The 20,104-nt window shown below is 37.1% G+C and overlaps 3 protein-coding genes across 6 annotated transcripts; all 3 read left to right on the forward strand.

The window, feature by feature from the left end:
• Positions 1-3,458: 3,458 nt before the first annotated feature.
• On the forward strand, positions 3,459-19,706 carry LOC121260715 (pto-interacting protein 1-like). 4 transcript variants are annotated; one of them, XM_041162705.1, is made up of 9 exons: positions 3,459-3,690; positions 5,215-5,326; positions 5,708-5,958; positions 6,039-6,165; positions 6,428-6,701; positions 7,130-7,262; positions 7,414-7,500; positions 7,707-7,856; positions 19,667-19,706. In XM_041162705.1, the coding sequence occupies exons 2-8, from the start codon at positions 5,242-5,244 to the stop codon at positions 7,836-7,838; spliced, it is 1,089 nt and encodes a 362-aa protein (XP_041018639.1). In that variant the 5' UTR covers positions 3,459-3,690; positions 5,215-5,241; the 3' UTR covers positions 7,839-7,856; positions 19,667-19,706. The 4 variants fall into 4 exon arrangements, with proteins under 4 accessions (XP_041018639.1, XP_041018637.1, XP_041018635.1 ...); XM_041162703.1 differs by having other exon boundaries at positions 7,707-7,855; positions 19,670-19,706; XM_041162701.1 differs by lacking the exon at positions 19,667-19,706 and having other exon boundaries at positions 7,707-8,058.
• LOC121260714 (probable sugar phosphate/phosphate translocator At3g17430) lies at positions 9,901-15,016 on the forward strand. Its single transcript, XM_041162700.1, has 11 exons — positions 9,901-10,038; positions 10,610-10,693; positions 10,763-11,009; positions 11,145-11,252; positions 11,568-11,599; positions 11,677-11,727; positions 12,625-12,686; positions 12,775-13,036; positions 13,748-14,013; positions 14,098-14,192; positions 14,692-15,016. Exons 3-11 carry the CDS (start codon positions 10,923-10,925, stop codon positions 14,869-14,871), a joined length of 1,143 nt encoding a protein of 380 aa, XP_041018634.1. The 5' UTR covers positions 9,901-10,038; positions 10,610-10,693; positions 10,763-10,922; the 3' UTR covers positions 14,872-15,016.
• LOC121260713 lies at positions 15,388-19,473 on the forward strand. The gene is made up of 3 exons (XM_041162699.1): positions 15,388-15,856; positions 16,683-18,171; positions 18,258-19,473. Exons 1-3 carry the CDS (start codon positions 15,562-15,564, stop codon positions 18,412-18,414), a joined length of 1,941 nt encoding a protein of 646 aa, XP_041018633.1. The 5' UTR covers positions 15,388-15,561; the 3' UTR covers positions 18,415-19,473.
• Positions 19,707-20,104: the final 398 nt, after the last annotated feature.

Below are 20,104 nucleotides of genomic sequence, written 5' to 3' on the forward strand. Positions count from 1 at the left end.
AAGGAACAACCCTGCCTCCAGCGCACGTTGCATGGCCCATGCAATATGTTCTACCAACTTGCTCGCTCAGCATGCTCCACCAACTTGCTCTTCTAAGTCTGCTCTGTCGATTTCAATCAAGCAATAATTGACTATAGCAACTAAAACTCTCTGAATAAATTATCTGGCATCGCAAGCACCCGAATCTTCTTCGTCGCCGAAACATGACAACCCACAGACCTCATCGACACATCTTCAACCTTCGCCGCACTCCGGTAGAGCAATTCAGCACAGACAAGCATCTCTGTAGGCCAAGCCGAGTCACTTGACTTGCTGCAACACAATGGTTGAACACAAGTCCCTCGACTTATCGACCTTCGCGCCAGCCAAGCCAAGTCTTTTGATTCACCACGATGCATTGGTTAGGCTAGAGCCCCAAGGCTCGCCCACACGACCAATTGGACACAAGTTCCTTGACTTGTCGATCTTCGTGTCACCTCACCACGATACATGACCAGTCGGGCATAAGTCTTGACTTGCCGACCTTTGTGCCGCCAAGTCGAGTCCTTAGACTCGTCGCGAAGTTTAGGCCAGGCACTAGTCCTAGGACTTGCCTATATGGTCACTCGAACACAAGTCTCTTGACTTGCCGACCTTCGCACTACAAGTCAAGTCTCTTGACTCACCACGAAGTCAGGCCGGACACCAGTCCCAGGACTTACCTAGATGGCCCCTTGGACACAAGTCCCTTGACTTGCTATCCTTCGTGCTACAAGCCGAGTCCCTTGATTTGCCGTGAAGTTTAGGCCGAACACTAGTCCTAGGACTTGCCCAGACGGCCATTCAAACACAAGTCCCTTGACTTGCCGACCTTCACGTTGATACGAGTCCCTAGAGTAGCGCCAAGTGTCACACTCGAGCTATAATCGCTGCCAGCGGGTTACCTCTGAGAACGAGCCTTCAGAGTTAACGGGCCTCCGAGCTCAATCACCTTGCGCGGGTTACCTCCGGGAATGAGCCTTCGGAGTTAACGGACCTCCGAGCTCCACAACCACCTTGCACAGGTTGCCTTTGAGAACGAGTCGACGGGCTATAGAACTGCCTAAGGTTGGAGCCAGGGGTTCGACGGGCCCTCTCGCCACTTTGCATGGGTTACTTCACACAAATTCTAACATTAAGGCCTCGTTTGTTTTTACAATTCTTCTTAACTCATCTAATCTAATCTAATCATTACAATTTTTTTAAATTTCTACACAAAATAAAATAAATAATTTAACTTTTTGAAATCTCAAAATAAAAATAATATTAAAAAAATATATTCTAACAAGATTTTATTCAACTTTTAACTTTAATCACAACTCATCTCATCTCATTTGCGAAAATAAACGAGATGTAATAGTAAATCGAAAACAAAAATATCGGATGAACGTACACTTTTCAATAATGACAGATATACATATAAACTCACCGTCGGACTAAGCATCTTACGCGGCCGAGTACACCTTCAGCCACATCCGAGCTCTGCACTTGCATCTTATGCGGTTGAGTGCACCTCCGACCACGTCCGAGCTTCATGGTCGAATATGCCTCCCGCTACGTCATCTTACACGGTTGAGTGCACCTCCCGCCTAATCACACCTTTGAAAGCGTTTATCGCTTAACACAAGCGGGATGGAAAACCAAGGACACGCTTCCGAAGTTTATTTTCTTATGGATTTCTGCAAACAACCTCTATTGCATATTTTATCTTAAAAATTCTCAAGGTCTTTGTTGATACAAATTGACCTTAAGAATCACAGGGAACTGAAGAGGATAAAATATCCAGGCCCAGCCCACCAGGCCACCACTAGGAGACAAGAGAGAAGCGGGAAATGGGGAACAAAAATGGACAAGGGAGTGAAGGTGTCAGGATGTGAAGGGGGGATGTCAGAAAGTAGGAAAAAAGAGAGGTTGCAAGACACGTAAAGTGAACGTCTTTCACCACTACCGAGGCGCACGCGAGAAGAGGGTCAGATCAAAAGCAAGCAGCCAGACGACTTAGGGACTTCTTCTTCAACCTCTCGAAGGGGAGCTCTAGCGATGGGGTCTTCTCCAGCAAATATATTCAAGATCTCTATTGTACAGTAAGAAATGAGAGGCTATGAGAGACTGTAAACAAGCATATTATATTAGATTTCTACTCCCTAAACACCCGTGGATGTAGACATTATGCCGAACCACGTAAATCTCTGTATCTCAATCTCTTACTTTTCCTGCATTTGTTTCCTATACACAGTCATATATGTATGCACCGACACCATACGGTTGCACCTAACCACTTTCGGGACACCAGACCACACCAATCGAGACTCGAATCAACACAGAAGATCATGAATGACTTGTTCTCCCCTTCTGACATGTTGTGCATTTTTTACCCATCAACACAATTAATAAAATAATAAATCTCGTTGATCAAATCAGAGAAGTTTGATGCGTTCACAGTACACAAGTTGCACTACGATTCCATAATTGACCAATAGCATGTCAACACTACAACTACAAAAGCTTTTTCTCAGTAAATAGAATAGGGAATAATGATAGATTACTACTTTATTACTATTCATTTACTACTCTTTTGTATTTGATCTTGTTTTAATTTTTTATTTTACTTAATGATTAAGGAAGTGAGTATTAGTAAAGTTATATATTTTTTAATTTTTTCTTAATAATTAAGAATGTTAAAAAGATATTTAAAAAAATAATAAAAAAAATAAAAAAATTTGAAATACATTTAGATAGTAGACGATAGTAATACGATAATAAGCCTAGACATAGGCTTATAAGGAGACAATCATATGCGGGACCATTATAAGGAGACAAGTTCAATCTCATGTGAGCTGATCTGTCAGTCAGCACCCCCACTCGACTCGATAAACCAATCATTCCCTAACACGTATCTTAAAAACCCGTACATAATTCGACCCGGTATTACTGGCACTGCAGTCAAGCCTGGCTAACTCGACTCAGCCTTATATACCCCCAAATTAATAATTTTCTTTATTATAAAAAAAACAATGATTTCTAATAATCTATTTATAAAACATATGTTTTATCATTAAAATATACAAATTATTTTTAATGAAATTTATTTATTTTTTAAAAATTTACTTAAAACTTGTGCAATTTAATTTAATTTTTTAATAACAAAGGTGTCCGGACCAGCTTGCAATTTAAATTTTATCCAACATTACTTTATCAAAATTAATAAATAGTACACGGATATTTTTCTTTTAAGAATATCCGTAGAACTTATAAGGATTAGCCATTGACATGAAATTTAACAGTTTAGAATTAAAAAATATAATATATTTAATTAGAGTACTTGACATGAATAATAGAATTAAACGTCTAACTCATTTTATTAAATTAAAGATAATTCATATTTAACACGACAATCGGACCGATTGGAGGAAAGGACAGCGTTTGATATGATGTGTGAGAGAGAACCCCTGTAATAATGATGATTATTAAAAAAGGAAACCGGAAGTCATGGTATTTTCATTTCAATTAAAGTGGCCGCAAGCTGGACAAAGGCACCTCGGCCCCTTTATCCTGCGCGATCATCTCCGCTTATCCTGCGCACCCTTCGCCAGCTTCGGAGCTGAGATCTCCCAGTTTACACACACACACACGTAGTGATTCGAGCAGCTATTGCCTTAACTTTGACTTCAGGTACGGATCGGTCTCTGTACTCTCGAGAAATCTTGGCTTCGTTAGTCCATACGAGTCCGTCTATGAGTAATTTCGACTTTGAATTGGTAGTTGAAAGGATTCTGACTAATAAATACAATATAAGTTCTTCTTTGTGAAACATGCAATTGATCTACACCCTTTCTTTGAAAAAATGTTTTCGACGTATCTTTGTCCCTGCTTATTTAGTTCTGATTGTTGGTGCTGATTGGTCTTGATCTGCAGAATCTTTGTGTATGATAGCTGAAGTGGATTGATTGGATGCTATAATATGGAAAATTTCGAATGGTCATATAAAGTGAAATTATTCGAACCATAATGTGCAAGTTTGCGACTAAATTGTGGTATTAAAGTGACTATATAAGGGACAGCAGAAGCCCACGTGTGTCAACTTTGAGGTGGATATGTTTTATGTTGAATAAAAATTCCCGTATCACTAAACCTATGAGAAAAGGAAGGCTGAATTCTGTTATTTGCATGCCCTTACGAAAAGATTCTATGTGATTGTCTGCTATATGAGAGAAAATAAAGGATCTATGACATTAGTCTTGTTATTTACGAGAATGGATTAGTTTGATTTGATTGGGAGTCCTAAGATTGTAGCTAAGTCACTGATATGGTAAGTTGGTAACATTAGTATGATGAGAAGTCATAAGATCATATTTACTCTCAGGAAGATATTTCTTAAATTTCCGTTTTCCTATAGTTCAGTTGCTCAATAGAACCTGCATATGGGTTCATATCCTTCGTGTTTTCATTGACTTAACCTTAAAAAATGAAGGAAGTGAAATGTTTACAGTGCATTTCTTTTTAATAAATTATTTACTCATATACAAAGGAAAATGAAAGGAAGCAAAATGAAGAGATTTTCCCATTACTATTACTTTTTTCTTTTTCCTGAAAGCCAATCCTGTTAGTTGAAGGAAAATACCAAGGTCCTAAGTATGGAGTATTAAGAACATAATATAAATAATTAAATATACCTCTTCCCATATCCTTAAGCTTTTGATACAAAGTGGTGGTTTCATAGGGTATCAAAAGAGGTCCTAAGTTCGAATCTGAATATACACTATCACATTTAATTAAATATTTCATGTGTTGGGCCCACTTACTGAGGGGGGAGTTTGGCCCACATATGAGGGTGAGTGTTAAGAATATAATACAAATAATTAAATATACATTTTCCCATCAACTTACGCTTTTAGGACTAGTAGTGGTTTCACATGGAGTATACTTGTGTAACTAGGAGAACGAATCGGTGATCTCGATCATCACTTACGATATTGCAAATCTGTCAATTAAACCATAATAAAAACTTCATTGCATATTCTTTGAAGAGATTGATGTATTCATCATTTTAATTGAATTTTTCAACTGTTTTGGAGATGGCTCATTTGTATGCTGATCAACTTCTCATGAAGCACTTTTGCCGGTCTGTTCTATTTATCATCTTCTAGTCATCTTGAGTTGTTTCTCTGTTTATTTAAGCTGGTACTTTTGGATTAGAGAGGAGTACACTTAAGGGAAGGAGTCATGAGCTGCTTTAGTTGTTGTCAAGAAGATGATGTCCATAAAGCTGCTGAAAGCGGAGGTCCATACCCGGTGAAAACTTCAGCAGGTAATTCTGCCAGCCAAGCCAGAGTTATTGCATCAGGACTATATCAATTCAAGTAACTTTGTAATGAATTACTGGATCTATACAATCACTATCTGAATTGATATATTCTAAAATGCACCGGCCGGATTGGTTGGAGACTTGGGTTTTAAGCTGTATGTGTTTATACAGCTTAAATCCATTTTCTGAGACATGCATGCTTCATTCTTATAATGATTCTTTGTAATAATAAAGATTTGTAAAAATAAAAGGTACCGATAAAAAAAAATAATGATTCTTTGTTGCTTTTATTTTTCTTTTGGTATTTCGATTTTGTTTTATTTGCATGTGTTTTCCCAATTACTGATTTTGTCACTGTAATCTGAACTGAATTTTATCCCGCAGGAAATGATGGAGGCTATCATACATCAGACACTGCACCCAAGGGTGCACAAACTGTGAAAGTCCAGCCCATCGAAGTTCCTGCCATACCAGTGGATGAACTAAAGGAAATTACAGAGAACTTTGGTACAGGTGCTTTAATTGGAGAGGGCTCTTATGGAAGAGTATATCATGGGGTTCTTCAAAGTGGGCAGCCTGCAGCAATCAAGAAGTTAGATGCCAGCAAACAACCCGATGAGGAATTTTTAGCCCAGGTTTAGGCAATTGTATTACTATCTTTGCTGTGTCGATAAATTGGGTTAAGCTTTGTGTTAATCAATGTTCCACTTTACAGGTTTCTATGGTTTCAAGGCTGAAGCATGAAAATTTTGTCCAGTTGCTTGGTTACTGCATTGATGGGAATTCTCGCATTCTTGCCTATGAGTTTGCATCTAATGGATCTCTTCATGATATTCTACATGGTATGTAAAATTGAATTGCAATTGTAAGAGGTTAAAAACCTTTATCACGTGTTTACCTATAAAAAAAAAAACCTTTATCATATGTTTATTGTTTTTAGCTGCATTATCTTAGTTTATGCATTGGCTTACATCTTATGCTGAAATAAGGAAATTTCTTATGTAATTTAGAGCCATTTCTCAAAGATGCAATGAGTATAACTGAGAGCTGAAATATTTGCAGTTTCTAAGTAGAATTAAGAGTTGTCATTTTTTTTTTTGGTAGGGAGGAAGGGGGTTAAAGGAGCACAACCTGGTCCTGTTCTTTCATGGGTACAACGTGTTAAAATAGCTGTAGGGGCTGCAAAAGGGCTCGAGTACTTGCATGAAAAGAGCAATCCTCATATCATCCATCGTGACATCAAGTCCAGCAATGTACTGATCTTTGATGATGATGTTGCAAAGATTGCGGACTTTGATTTGTCAAATCAAGCTCCTGATATGGCTGCACGTCTTCATTCAACACGTGTTCTAGGAACCTTTGGTTATCATGCACCAGAGTAAGCAATTTATGGTTGCATCATGTGTGTTTTCCATTTCCCTTTCTTTTTTGTTTGATATATGATATATGATCACGAGTGAAGCTAATCTTTGTTAACTTTGCATGAAATTGGCTGCCAAAGATTTCATGGAACAACCGTGATATGCATTGCTTATGTAACTCATTTAGTGTTTCTTTTGGTTTATGAGATATTTCCTGACAAGAAATGAATCCTCGGAATTTTTACCGAGGCCAATCCAACATCAAAAAGGGTTGCAAGTGCTTCATTTTCCTCTCTTGCAATTAATTTGGGCATTAGCTGAAACTACTTAAATATTTCTATATTAAAGCTTGGTGTGAGATTTCATTTGGTTTTTTTCAAATGGCATGATGAGACTGCATTCCTTGAGCTCCATCCATTTATCATTCTGTACTTGTGGTTGGCAGGTATGCCATGACTGGACAACTGAATGCTAAGAGTGATGTTTACAGCTTTGGTGTTGTCCTGCTTGAACTTTTGACAGGGAGAAAACCTGTTGATCATACCTTACCACGTGGACAGCAGAGTTTAGTAACATGGGTACCGGATTGCACTACTCTTTTCTTACATCTAGCTCCTCTGCTTTGTTTTCATTCATTTTAGGAAATATATATATATATATATATATATATATATATATATATTGTCCATGTACCGAACCTGAATTCAGGATGGTTTTGAAATTTTTTAGGCTACACCAAAACTTAGCGAAGACAAGGTTAGGCAGTGTGTTGATACAAGACTTAACGGAGATTTTCCTCCCAAGGCAGTTGCAAAGGTACTTACTTTGGCCCCTCCCCTTTTTCAGTTAAAGAATCAGCATTTGTTTTCTAACTCACAGTTAAGGTAGAACTCAGAACAAGAGTATGCAGTTGGCACGTAATATAAAGAAAATGGAAAGCAAATTATCTATCGCTTCAAAGTTCAAACCCTTACTTGGCCCTAAACTCTCATCTCAATCCCATTGTTTGTCTTGCTTTACAGATGGCTGCTGTTGCTGCATTGTGTGTGCAATATGAAGCTGACTTCCGGCCGAACATGAGCATTGTAGTCAAAGCCCTCCAGCCACTGTTACATACTCGGCCTGGACCCGCTGGTGAAACACCAAGCTTGTGATTTCTCTCTCTCTCTCTCATGTGGGTATAAAAATATTAGAAAGATTGTTTGAGAAGGTGGTGGTAAATTGTTTGAAGAAGGTTCCATTTGCTTCCATCATTTACAGTATCAATTTGTTCATAATTTTGGGCTGGGCGCTGCAGGTCGGGGGTCTTTCCTTTCATCTGGATTATGGAATTACTCTTAAATGATAATAGAGAAAATCTATTTATAGGTTTTATTTTTTGCACATCCAACACACCGTTTTTAAAAAATTATTTGTATTTTATTTTTTTAAAGTTATAATGAATCCTACTATAATAAGTTCTGTTAATAAGCCGTGTTAAAATTATTTTTTTTAAAGTTAACAAGTTATGTGTAGTAAAACTATCACAATATTTTGGGCTATATCTCCTCCTCCCTCTCTAAGATGGAGATGACAAGACCTTGACTCGTGCTTTATAACAAAAATCTGTGGTTATGGAAAGCCTTAGTTCACAAAAGATTACTAATCCATTACGCAAAACAACTCGATGAATTTCGATAGGGAAAAAAATTGTTGTGCCCCCAATATTTGGCATGGTTCTGAGAAATAAAATTTTATGTTCTTTTCCTCTCATTTTCTCATTCTTCTTAAAGGAATGGATGAGGAAACTCTAAAATTATTATAAAAAAAAAAAAAAAAAACCTACTCAATTTTTTATCCAAATCTAAAGGGCTTCATGTGCAAAAATAGTTAAATGAAGTGATTTTTTTTAAAAAATTATTGCACATTAAATATACAGCAAATAATAGTAGTCTTATTTCTATCTATTTTTATTTCTTCATCTTAAGGCCATATTTGGATAGTAAGGTGATTTTAAATGATCTGTAAATAATAGTAAAAAAATGATGTAAAAGTAATGATAAAATATTAAATAATAATAAAAAGTAATAAAAAATAATAAAAAGTAGATAAAAAAATAAAAAAATATTAAATAATAATAGAGTGGTCTCTACTAACCAAACAGAGACTAGACTCGAATTCAGACAACAAGAAGAAATCCTTAAACCACGGTGCGAAAATGGTAAAAGATTATCCAAACAACAAACGCTGCAATGGACAGGCAAGGACGTGAACGGGCTGTTAAATAACATAATAATTCATTTTATGATTGATTTACATGAGGCCTCAATCACATGTCCTTGCCATTACAAGTGGGAGATGGAAACCAATGGATCATATGGATTGTACAGTACCCACTCTTCCGTGGTGATTTTTATGAAAGGAAATTCATTAATTGATGTGACACATGTTGACAAATGGAAGCAAATGGATGTGACTCCTAACTGAAGAAGAGAGCTCCGTAATTTTCCTTCCTGATTTTCTCGGCAAATATGTTAATTATTTAACATGTTATTATATTAATAAATATATTAAAAGATAATAAATGAGATAACAAATTCAAGATAAAGAATCTTTCTCGCAATTAATATTACGGCAAATCTAATGCTACATTTTTCATTGTCAATTATTTTATTTCAAGTGTTAAAAAATAAACATATAAAATAAGTTATAAAATATAATATTTAAATTTTAAATAAAAATTATATATCTATCTCTTAAAATCCGAAAGATGTTGTTTATCCGATAAATAAGATTAAACTTAGATCGAATTAAGATCAATTTAATTTAGATTAATTTTAAACTGAGTTTAATTTTTAAACACCTAATTCTCAGATTACTAAATTCATTTAAATTCAAAATCTCTTTATACGTAAGATACACAATATTTTTTAATTCATCATTTTTTTATATATGAGACTCACAATCTTTTTCAATTTTTCATAAATATATTTAAACTCATCTTAATATTTAAACATATCTAAACTCATCTTAGATAAATTTATAAAACTTATTACAATATCTCAATTCACTATTATTCATAAAAAATTAAACTCATCTCAACTCAACTTCTCTTGAGCAGCCTTCTCAATTCAGATACTGAGATACGGCTACGGATCATTATGTCACGGTAAGTATCTTTGATTAACGTAAACGACATCGTTTTGAGTTATTGCCAGTTATTAAGGACCATGGACAATAGTGGTTATAGAGAAAATTACAGAAAAAGAAAAAAGCTGAATAAAATCGCGGATTTCTCGTCCCTCCGGATCTCTCCGACTTCCATTTTGGCCTCGAGCTCCAAAAACCCTATCACACGGGAAAAAAAATAACGTTGTATGACTCTCAATCTCCATTTCAGTCTCTAGGATCTTCTCTCTCTCTCTCTCTCTGTGTCTCTCTCTCTCGGTGATCTCCGTCATTGTTTCTTTCGAATCAGATTCGCAGTTGTGAATGAGTAAACTATTTCTTAGTTGTTTTTTTATTCATTATTCACATTCAATTCCTTGCTACGACAAAAATTTCGTTTAGTAGTAAATGCTTTATAGTTTTGGCGAATAATTAGCGATTTTATTCTATGTTATCTTTGTTAAATTAATAATTATTTATTTTTTCTATAACAATAATGGTGTTCAGTCTATAATGGTGTTAGCTTTTTAATTTTGGAAACACTTAGAAATTTTATTCCATTTATTAATTGTTCCATGTCGAGGATAATGGGGTTCTAACGGGCATCTGGATCTGTGCGGTTTAGTTGAAATTGTTATTTGCTACAAGCACTGTCAGTATAATATGTCCTAGTTATAGATAAATGTCTTGTTGATATTCATATTCTAACCGTATTGTTCGATTGCTTTGAATAAAACTCTGAACAAGTGTTTTGCAAAATTTCCTTGCTTTTTAATAGTTAAAGAAAGATCTTGCGGTTGCCAGTCATGCTGGACTGATGATTTAATGATCACCTACGGCATGCTTTTGTCAGTTTAGAGATGTAAGCGTTGAAATCTCAGTGATAGCATTGGTTTTGATAATTGGCATGTTGGTAATCGTTGGTGAACAGGGGAAATCTCGTCTTCAACAACAATAGTTGCACCGGTCTATATGGGGGAAATATGTGCGGCATAGCCTAATTTTTCATTTGGAAAGCTTGTATTCTTTGATGCCGCTTGGAAAGCAAAGAGTCTTTTTTGAAGGGTATTTGTAGGACTCGTATTCCAGGCATGATGGTCAGCAAGCAGCATCTGTTGACCTATATATACCTTCTAGTTTACATAGTGCTTTCATCCGGAGTTATTTTGTACAACAAGGTGAGGCATTCCTGATATGTCTGTCACATTATCCAGGGTTATTTGTTGGCTCTTTTTTTTTTCTTTTATCATTTGGTTCTCATTTCCCAACTGCTAGATTAGATAATTACTATTAACTCCTTCTCATTCATGCAGTGGGTCCTCTCGACCAAGTACTTCAATTTTCCGTATCCAATAACCCTCACTATGATTCATATGGGATTTTCTGGCGCGGTTGCATTTTTTCTCATCCGCATTTTCAAGGTAGGAGTCTGTTCAAACTTGTGATGCCTTTGCTCTCTTCTATCTTCTCATCACTGGTTTCCTACCATCCACCTAAAGATGTAAATTTTATGAAGGGACATGAAGCGATAAAATGAAGATTAAGCTCTACTGTTCCAACTTTTTGAAATGTTTTTTTACTAGGTCTCATCCCATTTCATTTCTTACTTTCTTATTCCCTCTTTGATTTCTTCTTTGTGCCATGGCATAGCTTCTATGTCCTGCATTCTTTTCCTTTATACAAATCTATTTTGGCCAAACAGTTTGATATTTTTAATTGGTGCGTAATTGGTGCAGGTTGTTGCTCCTATTAAAATGACGTTCAAAATGTAAGCTAGTCATATGAACTTTTTGGTTTTTGTGTCATCAAAACCTTTTGCTTTTCAGTAATGTCCTGGCTTTGCAGATATGCAACATGTGTCGTTCCTATAAGTACGTTCTTTGCATCAAGTTTATGGTAAGCAACTTATATTGTAGAATTAGACTGCTGGTTTGAAATTGAATCCAGTAATTGTTTCCCATAAGGCACGAGCTTATGCACACATGCTATTCTCTGACATAGCTGGGGACAATTCCAGGATACGATCTTGAGGCTTTTGTTAATTTATTTTATTTAGACAAGAAACAATAATTTTGGGCATGTTAGCCAGTTGTTTTACTATTGTCCTACGTGCACCTGTGAAATTAAGAACTAATTTAAGCTGGTCCAACTATGAATAATACTATCAAGTTCTCCTGGATTGCAAGGATACTTGTTGTAGTGCTTCATGTGAGTTTTTTCATTATTATGTAGAAAGCAGTCTCATATTCATGTTCATCAGTTTTAGTTAGTAGATATCAATACTTTTTGTTGGAAAAGGACTTCTGAATTCATTTTTAGGGTCCTAGTCTGGCTGGGATTAAGGCTTAGTTGAATTGATTTTAGTGTTAACAATGATCTTTGACATTTTACCTACTGTGGGGTCAGAAATGTATCTTCTTTCCATATCGTTTTAAAATCCTGTTGCACATGGAAATAATTGGGCTGAACATCTTCATGATTAGATTATTTTTGTGCAAGTAATTTTTGTTACTTGAAGACAATTGATTATAATTGCTAGTAAGCTGTCTTAGATCATTCCTGCTAAGTTTTAAGCAGTTCTTCTGTTAACTTTGATCTGTTTAGGTGTTCATAATTTGAATACTTGCTTTTGCATTGTTATGTTGATTTGTCTTCACTAATAATGTCTCATGTGTAACTTATGTTTAACATATCCATAATGGCATGTATTTATCGTTAATTCATATATTCCCAGTATTCTTATATAAAAAATTCAGATTCCAAGTACTAAATGCATTTTCTGTGTCTATACAGGTTTGGCAACACTGCTTACCTGTACATTTCTGTGGCCTTCATCCAAATGCTTAAAGCCCTGAGTATGTTAATATTATGTGTTTGTATATCATTGGCATGCCTTGTAAACTACTGAATGGCTAAACGCTGCTTAAAATCTGGATTTCACAGTGCCAGTGGCGACATTCCTGACGGCAGTTGTCTGTGGCACAGACAAATTAAGGTGTGACGTGTTCTTGAACATGCTGCTGGTCAGTGTTGGAGTCGTCATTTCCTCATATGGGGAAATTCATTTTAACGTGCTGGGTACAGCTTATCAAGTTATGGGGATGTTTGGTGAGGCTCTCAGGCTGGTCTTAACACAAGTTCTTCTTCAAAAGAAGGGCTTAACATTAAATCCTATCACCAGCCTATATTACATAGCACCTTGCAGGTATCTTATTCTCACATATCTGGAACCTTTAAATAGGAGTTCTATTTATGAGTTTAAGATGTTGATTCAAGCACGAATGGTGCTTATATGGTGTTCTGGTCTTTAAATAGCTCAACCTTGTTAGGAGCTAAAGCCCCGCTAACTGGAGGATTCATCAATCCTTTTTCGCAATTCATTCAATTTAAAGCCATATTATTTTATCTTACATCCCTGGCAATCATGCACCTCCTAACTGCTTTTATAGTTTTATGTCATTTTTGCCCTTCCTGGGCCTTTTTTTATTCTTAAACTCAGATCACTCATATGCATCCCTGTATATGCAGGTCTTTATTAACCATTACTCTGAATTGTTATCTGGTGGCTCTTGACCTTTATTTATTTATTTATTTATTTTTATCACTTACTGATATTTATTTATTGCTATTATATTGAAAATGACGGGATTCAGCAATTTATTCGTGGCACTCCCTTGGATTGTGCTATCATCATGCATTGTCCTTTGGCTTGCATGTATTTATTTGAACTTTGAGGAAAGTCCAATCCAGCAACTACATCATGGAAAAGAATATTTTAGGAGTCTCTGAAAAAAAAAATTAAACTTGCTGTGGATATGCTTCCAGATAAATCAATTGACATGCAATGTGGGGGACAATTTTAAATTATTTATGCTGTTTGCATAAATTACTGATTCTCAGCCTCTTTCACGTGCAGCTTTGTCTTTTTGTTTGTTCCTTGGTATTTTCTGGAGAAGCCTGTAATGGAAGTTTCACAGATTCAGTTCAATTTTTGGATATTCTTCTCAAACGCACTTTGTGCTCTAGCTTTGAACTTCTCAATTTTCTTAGTAATTGGAAGAACCGGAGCTGTAACTATCCGTGTTGCGGGAGTTTTGAAAGACTGGATACTCATTGCCCTTTCAACTGCTCTATTTCCCGAGTCTATTATCACTAGCCTCAATATAATTGGTTATGCAATAGGTACATTGTTGGTTTGCTATTAGTTTCAACTGTTAAAACTTTCTAGTTGGTACGACCTACTGAACTACTTCCATCTTGCTGCAGCTCTCTGTGGTGTCATCGTGTATAACTACTTGAAGGTCAGAGATGCTCGTACATCTCAACTTTCTCCCGAGAGTCTCCCAGACAGTGTGATAAAGGTCAATATTCTATGCCATTCTTGTAATATTTTAGGTTGAGACTTATCAAAAAAATATTTTAGGTTGAGTGATCTCATATTCTTTCCTAATTTATGACTTATTCCTAGGAATTCTATAAAGTTTTCCCCGACATTTGATGATACTTTGCAAGAACCATTACGATGATGACCGTCTTAGAAAACTAATGTCTGCCATGGCGAGTGACCTCCCATCTTATTTCCGTATGAAGGTTATTGCCCAGGAGCAAGCACATAATCTTAAGATTGCTACCTCCAACTAAACATCCACTTTATAACTCTGGCTATCTGATTGAACTGATTTTACATCGTCAAGTTTTGTTAAAAGAGGAAGATTAAGCAGTGGAACCACGGTTCTTTTATGTTTTGGTTAAAGGAAAGATGTAAAAATTATCTAGTGCCAAGCAGTTTCTTGAATGGTTGGTTGTACAATTCAAGTTATTATCTAGTTCTATTCGTTTTGTCTCCTCCGAACATTGCAGGAGTTGAAGATGGAGAAGAAGACATCTGATGTATATGTCCCCAACGGCGAGGCGAACAACAACAGTGGTGGAAGGATTGGTTCTCTTCCTGACTCAGATGTGGATGAAGAAGCTTCTTTGATTCCTCACTCGAGGGTGTCTCATCTTGGGAGAAGCCAGCTTAGTAGCCATACATCCTAGAAGCAGAGAAAGAATTGCAAGAAAGTAGCCAGTCAAAGTACCACCAAGTCCTCCTTTTCTTCAATGTGGAAATTATATATTTTTCACGGAACATCTTTTATATACGAGTGTATACTGATTTATTGTAAAGATTCTGTTTGTTTCATCCAAGACCCTAATGTGGTAGAGGAGAAAAATTATAAATATAGAAGGATATAAATAATACTTTTTTAAACAAATCTAATGAGTTATATAATTAATTTTTTTATATTAATAAAATAAATTATTTAAAATACATCACATCAATTAATAGAATTATTTTCTCTCTACTACTTTCGGTACTACAAAAAGAGATGCAGGCTGATCTGTCGTAAAAGATGCTCCATATGTCCTGTTGCTAGGGCAAGTCGAACGGCATGTCTTTCAAAAAAAAAGAAGAAAAGTTATCTACACGTAAGCGGGCTTATAGGCCCGTCGGAACTATTACACGTGGGCCCCTTCCGTAGAATATGGTTCTAATTTGCCCGCACCACACCCCAGCGACTCAGAAAATTAGTTTACACAGACCTAGAGAGAAAGGAGAGAGAGGGGAAGAGAGAAGAGGAGGCGGCTCTGCCTTTCCTATTATAGAGAAAGAAAGAAGAAGACACAAAGACAGAAAGTAAGAAGTGATATATGCTTTCTTGAGCCGCTATCTAGCTTGCGCCGAGAATGGTCGGAGATGTGAACGGAAGCGGAGCCAGCGCAACGACGTCTTCTTCGTCGGCGTTGGCGGAAACGCAGTACGTTGGAGCGAAGACGTCCGTGTGGTGGGACATAGAGAACTGCCAGGTTCCCAAGAGCTGCGATCCGCACTCGATCGCTCAGAATATCAGCTCTGCGCTCATTAAGATGAACTACTGTGGCCCCATCTCCATATCCGCCTATTGCGACACCACCCGCATCCCCCCCTCTGTCCAGCACGCGCTCTCCAGCACCGGCATCGCCCTCAACCACGTCCCTACCGGTATTCTTCCCTCCGCCCTTAACCCTGGTCTATTTCTACGTATGAGTTCTTCCACGATTCTGATTTTGATTGTGGGAGAATATATTCTTTCTAATCATTAAAGATCTCGATTTTCTTGTGAGCTGTTTGCGTTTCTTTCATCGTTTTTTCATTTCTTCGGATTGATTTCTGTACTAAGCATTTGGTTTCTTTCCCCCCTTTTGAGTTTAAAATTAACTACGTGCGCGTGATTTATTTGGCACCTATTATGCAAGTCTTTAGCATTTCTGCCACTTTGTTATCGATTCATGTAACTATGTATGTCATGGCTTAGCTTTTAACTCAACTAGTTTATCCTAAAATCTCGTTTTACGTTCGATTATAGTTTTATTGATAATTCTTGAAATTGTACTTCCGTTTCATTTTGGCGGTGAACCCTGATGTTGCAAATTAGGGTTAGGATTGTTTGTTCTGCCATGGTGCTCTTTAATATTTTCATCGATTTTTCATTTTCTCTGTTGATTTGAATTTTCTATACATGTGCGTGTGCTCAATTAAGGTTAGAGTCATAGATGATTATTTATTATTCGTTATGTAACTACTAACTTGATTAGCAGGCGTTGATTTGTTTTCGAATATTTGTAATTGTTGCAAATTCACATGGATCATCTGTTCCCTTTGGCTGTTTCTTTGCATTTCTTTTCTTTTTTATTAAGTCAGTGAATTTTCTTTCCTAACTCTTGCAAACCTATTGTTATATATTTCCCCATTTGACGGACTATAATCTATGATTGTGAGATCTTTGCATGTGTATTTGTTTATGTTGACACGTTATGGTATGCAACAGGTGTAAAAGATGCAAGTGATAAGAAGATTTTAGTTGATATGCTGTTCTGGGCAGTGGACAACCCTGCTCCTGCAAACTTCATGCTAATTTCTGGTGACAGGGATTTCTCTAATGCACTCCATCAACTACGCATGAGGAGATATAATATTCTTCTAGCGCAACCTCATAAAGCATCTGCACCTCTCATTGCTGCGGCAAAAACTGTATGGCTCTGGACCAGCCTCTCTGCTGGAGGATCCCCACTTTCGAGTGGTGAGTCATCACAGATTGCTAATGGTCACCATACCTCCTCGAATCATGAAACGTTGCAATACCAAGTTTCTGAACCTGTTCAATTAAGCCAACCTAGTATGTTCGTCAATTCTGAAAATTTTTCTTCGGGAAATCAAAGGCCTTCCAGTGGTGGGAGGGTTGGTGATATAAAAAATAAAGGAAAATCTAGCCGAAAAACCGTAAATCAGCCAAACATACCCAGGGCCTCAAGCGTGCCAGTGTCGATTCAAGAGAGTAGAAACAACAATTATCCTTACCAACCAGATTATACAGAAGCAAAGCAGTTAAAGAAAGCCCCACATGAATTCTTTGGTAGCAGTGAGCCTGTAGTCCCTGCAAGTCGGTCTACACCAAATTTCTTTCCTGGCAGTTCTGACACTTCAGGGAGTAATGGCAATAATTTCTTAGGAAATCCACAAAATCAATATCCTCATTCTTTGAGGCCAAACAATCCCCATATGCAACCTTCTTTTGGACCGGAGAATTCGCATCATCCAAATTCTCATGTTCATGGTTTTCGCCCAATTCGACCTAATGGCCCCGGATATTTTCCAGCTCCACATATGAATATGCCTGATTTGGGTAGGCTAAATATCCCTGAATACCCCAGCTATGTTCAAAACCCTCCTAATGGCCAGCACAGAAGTGGAGAAGAATTAAGGCCTAACTCTACTGAATCTCCATATTCAGCACGTATAAATGCACAACAAAAAAGCCATAGCCTGCAGGGTGGCCAGGCATTTCATCACGATGCTATGAACAACCGGTTTCCTCATGGTTCTGGATATTCCCCACCTGTATCCTCTCCAATGAATGCTGTTCCTAGCAATGGTGGCTGGGGATCTCGAGGACATTCACCACCTTCTGACTATGTGCAAGGCCTTATTGGTGTCATCCTACTTGCATTAAACACCCTGAAAATCGAAAAAATTATGCCTACTGAAGCAAACATAACTGATTGCATACGCTATGGAGATCTGAAACATCGTGATACTGATGTAAAGAAGGCCTTGGATTACGCAATTGAGCAAAATATGGTAGTGAAACAGAACCTAGGTGCAGTGCAGCTGTATGTTGGTAAAAATGGAAGATTATGGAAGTGTGTGAACCCTATAGGTGGTAATCCTATGCACTACTCAAAATCAACATGGGATGGCATACAGAAGTTTCTTACTTCCTCAGCTGGCAGATCAAAGATGATGGCTTCTCAATGCAGGTAGAGAGAGGTGTTTGATAATTCTTTTGCTACTTTGTTTTCCTCGATTAGTGAATTTTAACTTCTAAACTATTTGATTTATGAAGATATGAAGCAGCTTTGACCTTAAGGAAAGAATGCTTAGAAGAGCATACTTTGGGTGATGTACTCCAGATCTTGAATATGGTCATTTCCGTGAAGAGATGGATTATTCATCATCACTCGGGATGGCAACCGATTAACATTATTCTTGCAGAGACTTAAACTGATATAGCTATCGAAACTGGTCCTTGATCAATATAAGATCAGTTTTGGCACCAAAATAGTGGCGCCTTAAGATGGTTAGAGGTATCGTCATTAAGTTGGACCTGATGACTGGAGGAACACTGGTCACTTTTGAAAGTAAGTAGGGCTCTGCTATTTGTTTCACAGCTTTATTTGCTGGAAGTAGCTGGCATCTATAGAATGAAAACTCTCTTTGGGTAAGGTCACCTACTAGACTGCTCAATTTCCTACAGCCTGGCGGCTATAAGATGCTCTATGTGCCCTAGTTTTTTATTTTTTTTAAAAGCTTTGCACCCAAATTACTGGGTCTATTCCTTAATTAGAGATACTACTTCCTAGGTCTTGTTTCGTAAAGGTGTAGTATTTTGAGAGAAATGCATCAGGGAAGAGTCTTGATCTTTTTAAACCAAAAAAAAAAGAAAAAAAAAAAAAAAAAAAGAAACTTGTAAGCAAATTTCGTAGCCGTGGATATATGATATTTGTATTATAGCCAGCATAATTATGTTATGCTGGTTTGTTGTGGTATAAGGGCCTTTGATACAAGTTTTATTGAAGACGTGCCATAGTTCTGTTGAAGGGTTTTGAGATGACCGTGACCACATGGAGGAGTTTAGTGGTTCATTTAAAAGACTACAGAAAAGTTCAAAGCGAAAGAGATGAAGCAACTCCATAGACATCAAAGAAAGTATACAAGGTATGGATGGTGACTCGTGTTGGTCTTTGAAGTGTGAGAAGAGAGCATTGCTTTTACTCTTATTACAGGTAAATAAAAAAGAAGGGAGCATTGTTTATGCAGACAGAGCATATGCATATGTCAAATATTTCTGGATGCCTTGTAGGAAAGTACAGCTGGAGCTTTCTGCGTGTTCTACCTTGAAATTGTTTATATCAATTATCTTGCTGGTAGAGGAAAAATCTGGGAATAACAGTGATGCCATCTATGGCTCTATCCTATTGGAAGTGTGTGTACTTTTCTTTTTTTGTCCTTTTAAGTTCCTGTTCGTGTTGTATTTGGCTAAACAAGTTGGCTTCGACCCTGGACGGAATTTATGTGGGTATGCTTGCTTGTTCTTTTTTTTCAGTAAAGTTCCCTTTTAAGGGATTGTTTTAGCTCAAATTTGGGAGTACAGGCTAGCTGACTTGCTTTCGGAATGAAATATCTGGGGACTCGAAACTCAATTATGATATCAGAAAAGCCAATATTTCTTCAGGAAAAAGCAATATGATATAATCGCTCTCTCTCTCTCTCTCTCTCTCTCTCTCATTTGTGTGTCCGCTTTGAAGAAGAAGAAGAAGAAGAAGAACCGAAGTTTGTGCAGGCCAAGACGGCAATTGGTCAATGTTGTCAAGTTTTGAAAGTTAGACGAGGTCGTCGCTGGACTGCATTTGATGTGCGAGTTGGTACTACTCATGTACTTCTAATCATATTAACGTGTTTATGAGTGGTATTCACGCTGCTTGTTGGATAACAAGAAGTGGGTAAGAGAGACGGAGGCGAGAATCAAGGCTGTTTATAATTTCTCTGACTAATTCAGCCGTAGTCCAAACGCATGTTGATATTCCCGCGTCAGCGTGGACGGACTCTCAAACCAACCCCTTCACCAACTTAAAACGAGTGGCTGAACTCGATTGTTTCACCCAACCCATTTTCTTCCCTTTTTTTTTTTTT

This window comes from Juglans microcarpa x Juglans regia, chromosome 4D, assembly GCF_004785595.1.
Source record: "Juglans microcarpa x Juglans regia isolate MS1-56 chromosome 4D, Jm3101_v1.0, whole genome shotgun sequence".
NCBI classification, from domain to species: Eukaryota; Viridiplantae; Streptophyta; class Magnoliopsida; order Fagales; family Juglandaceae; genus Juglans; species Juglans microcarpa x Juglans regia.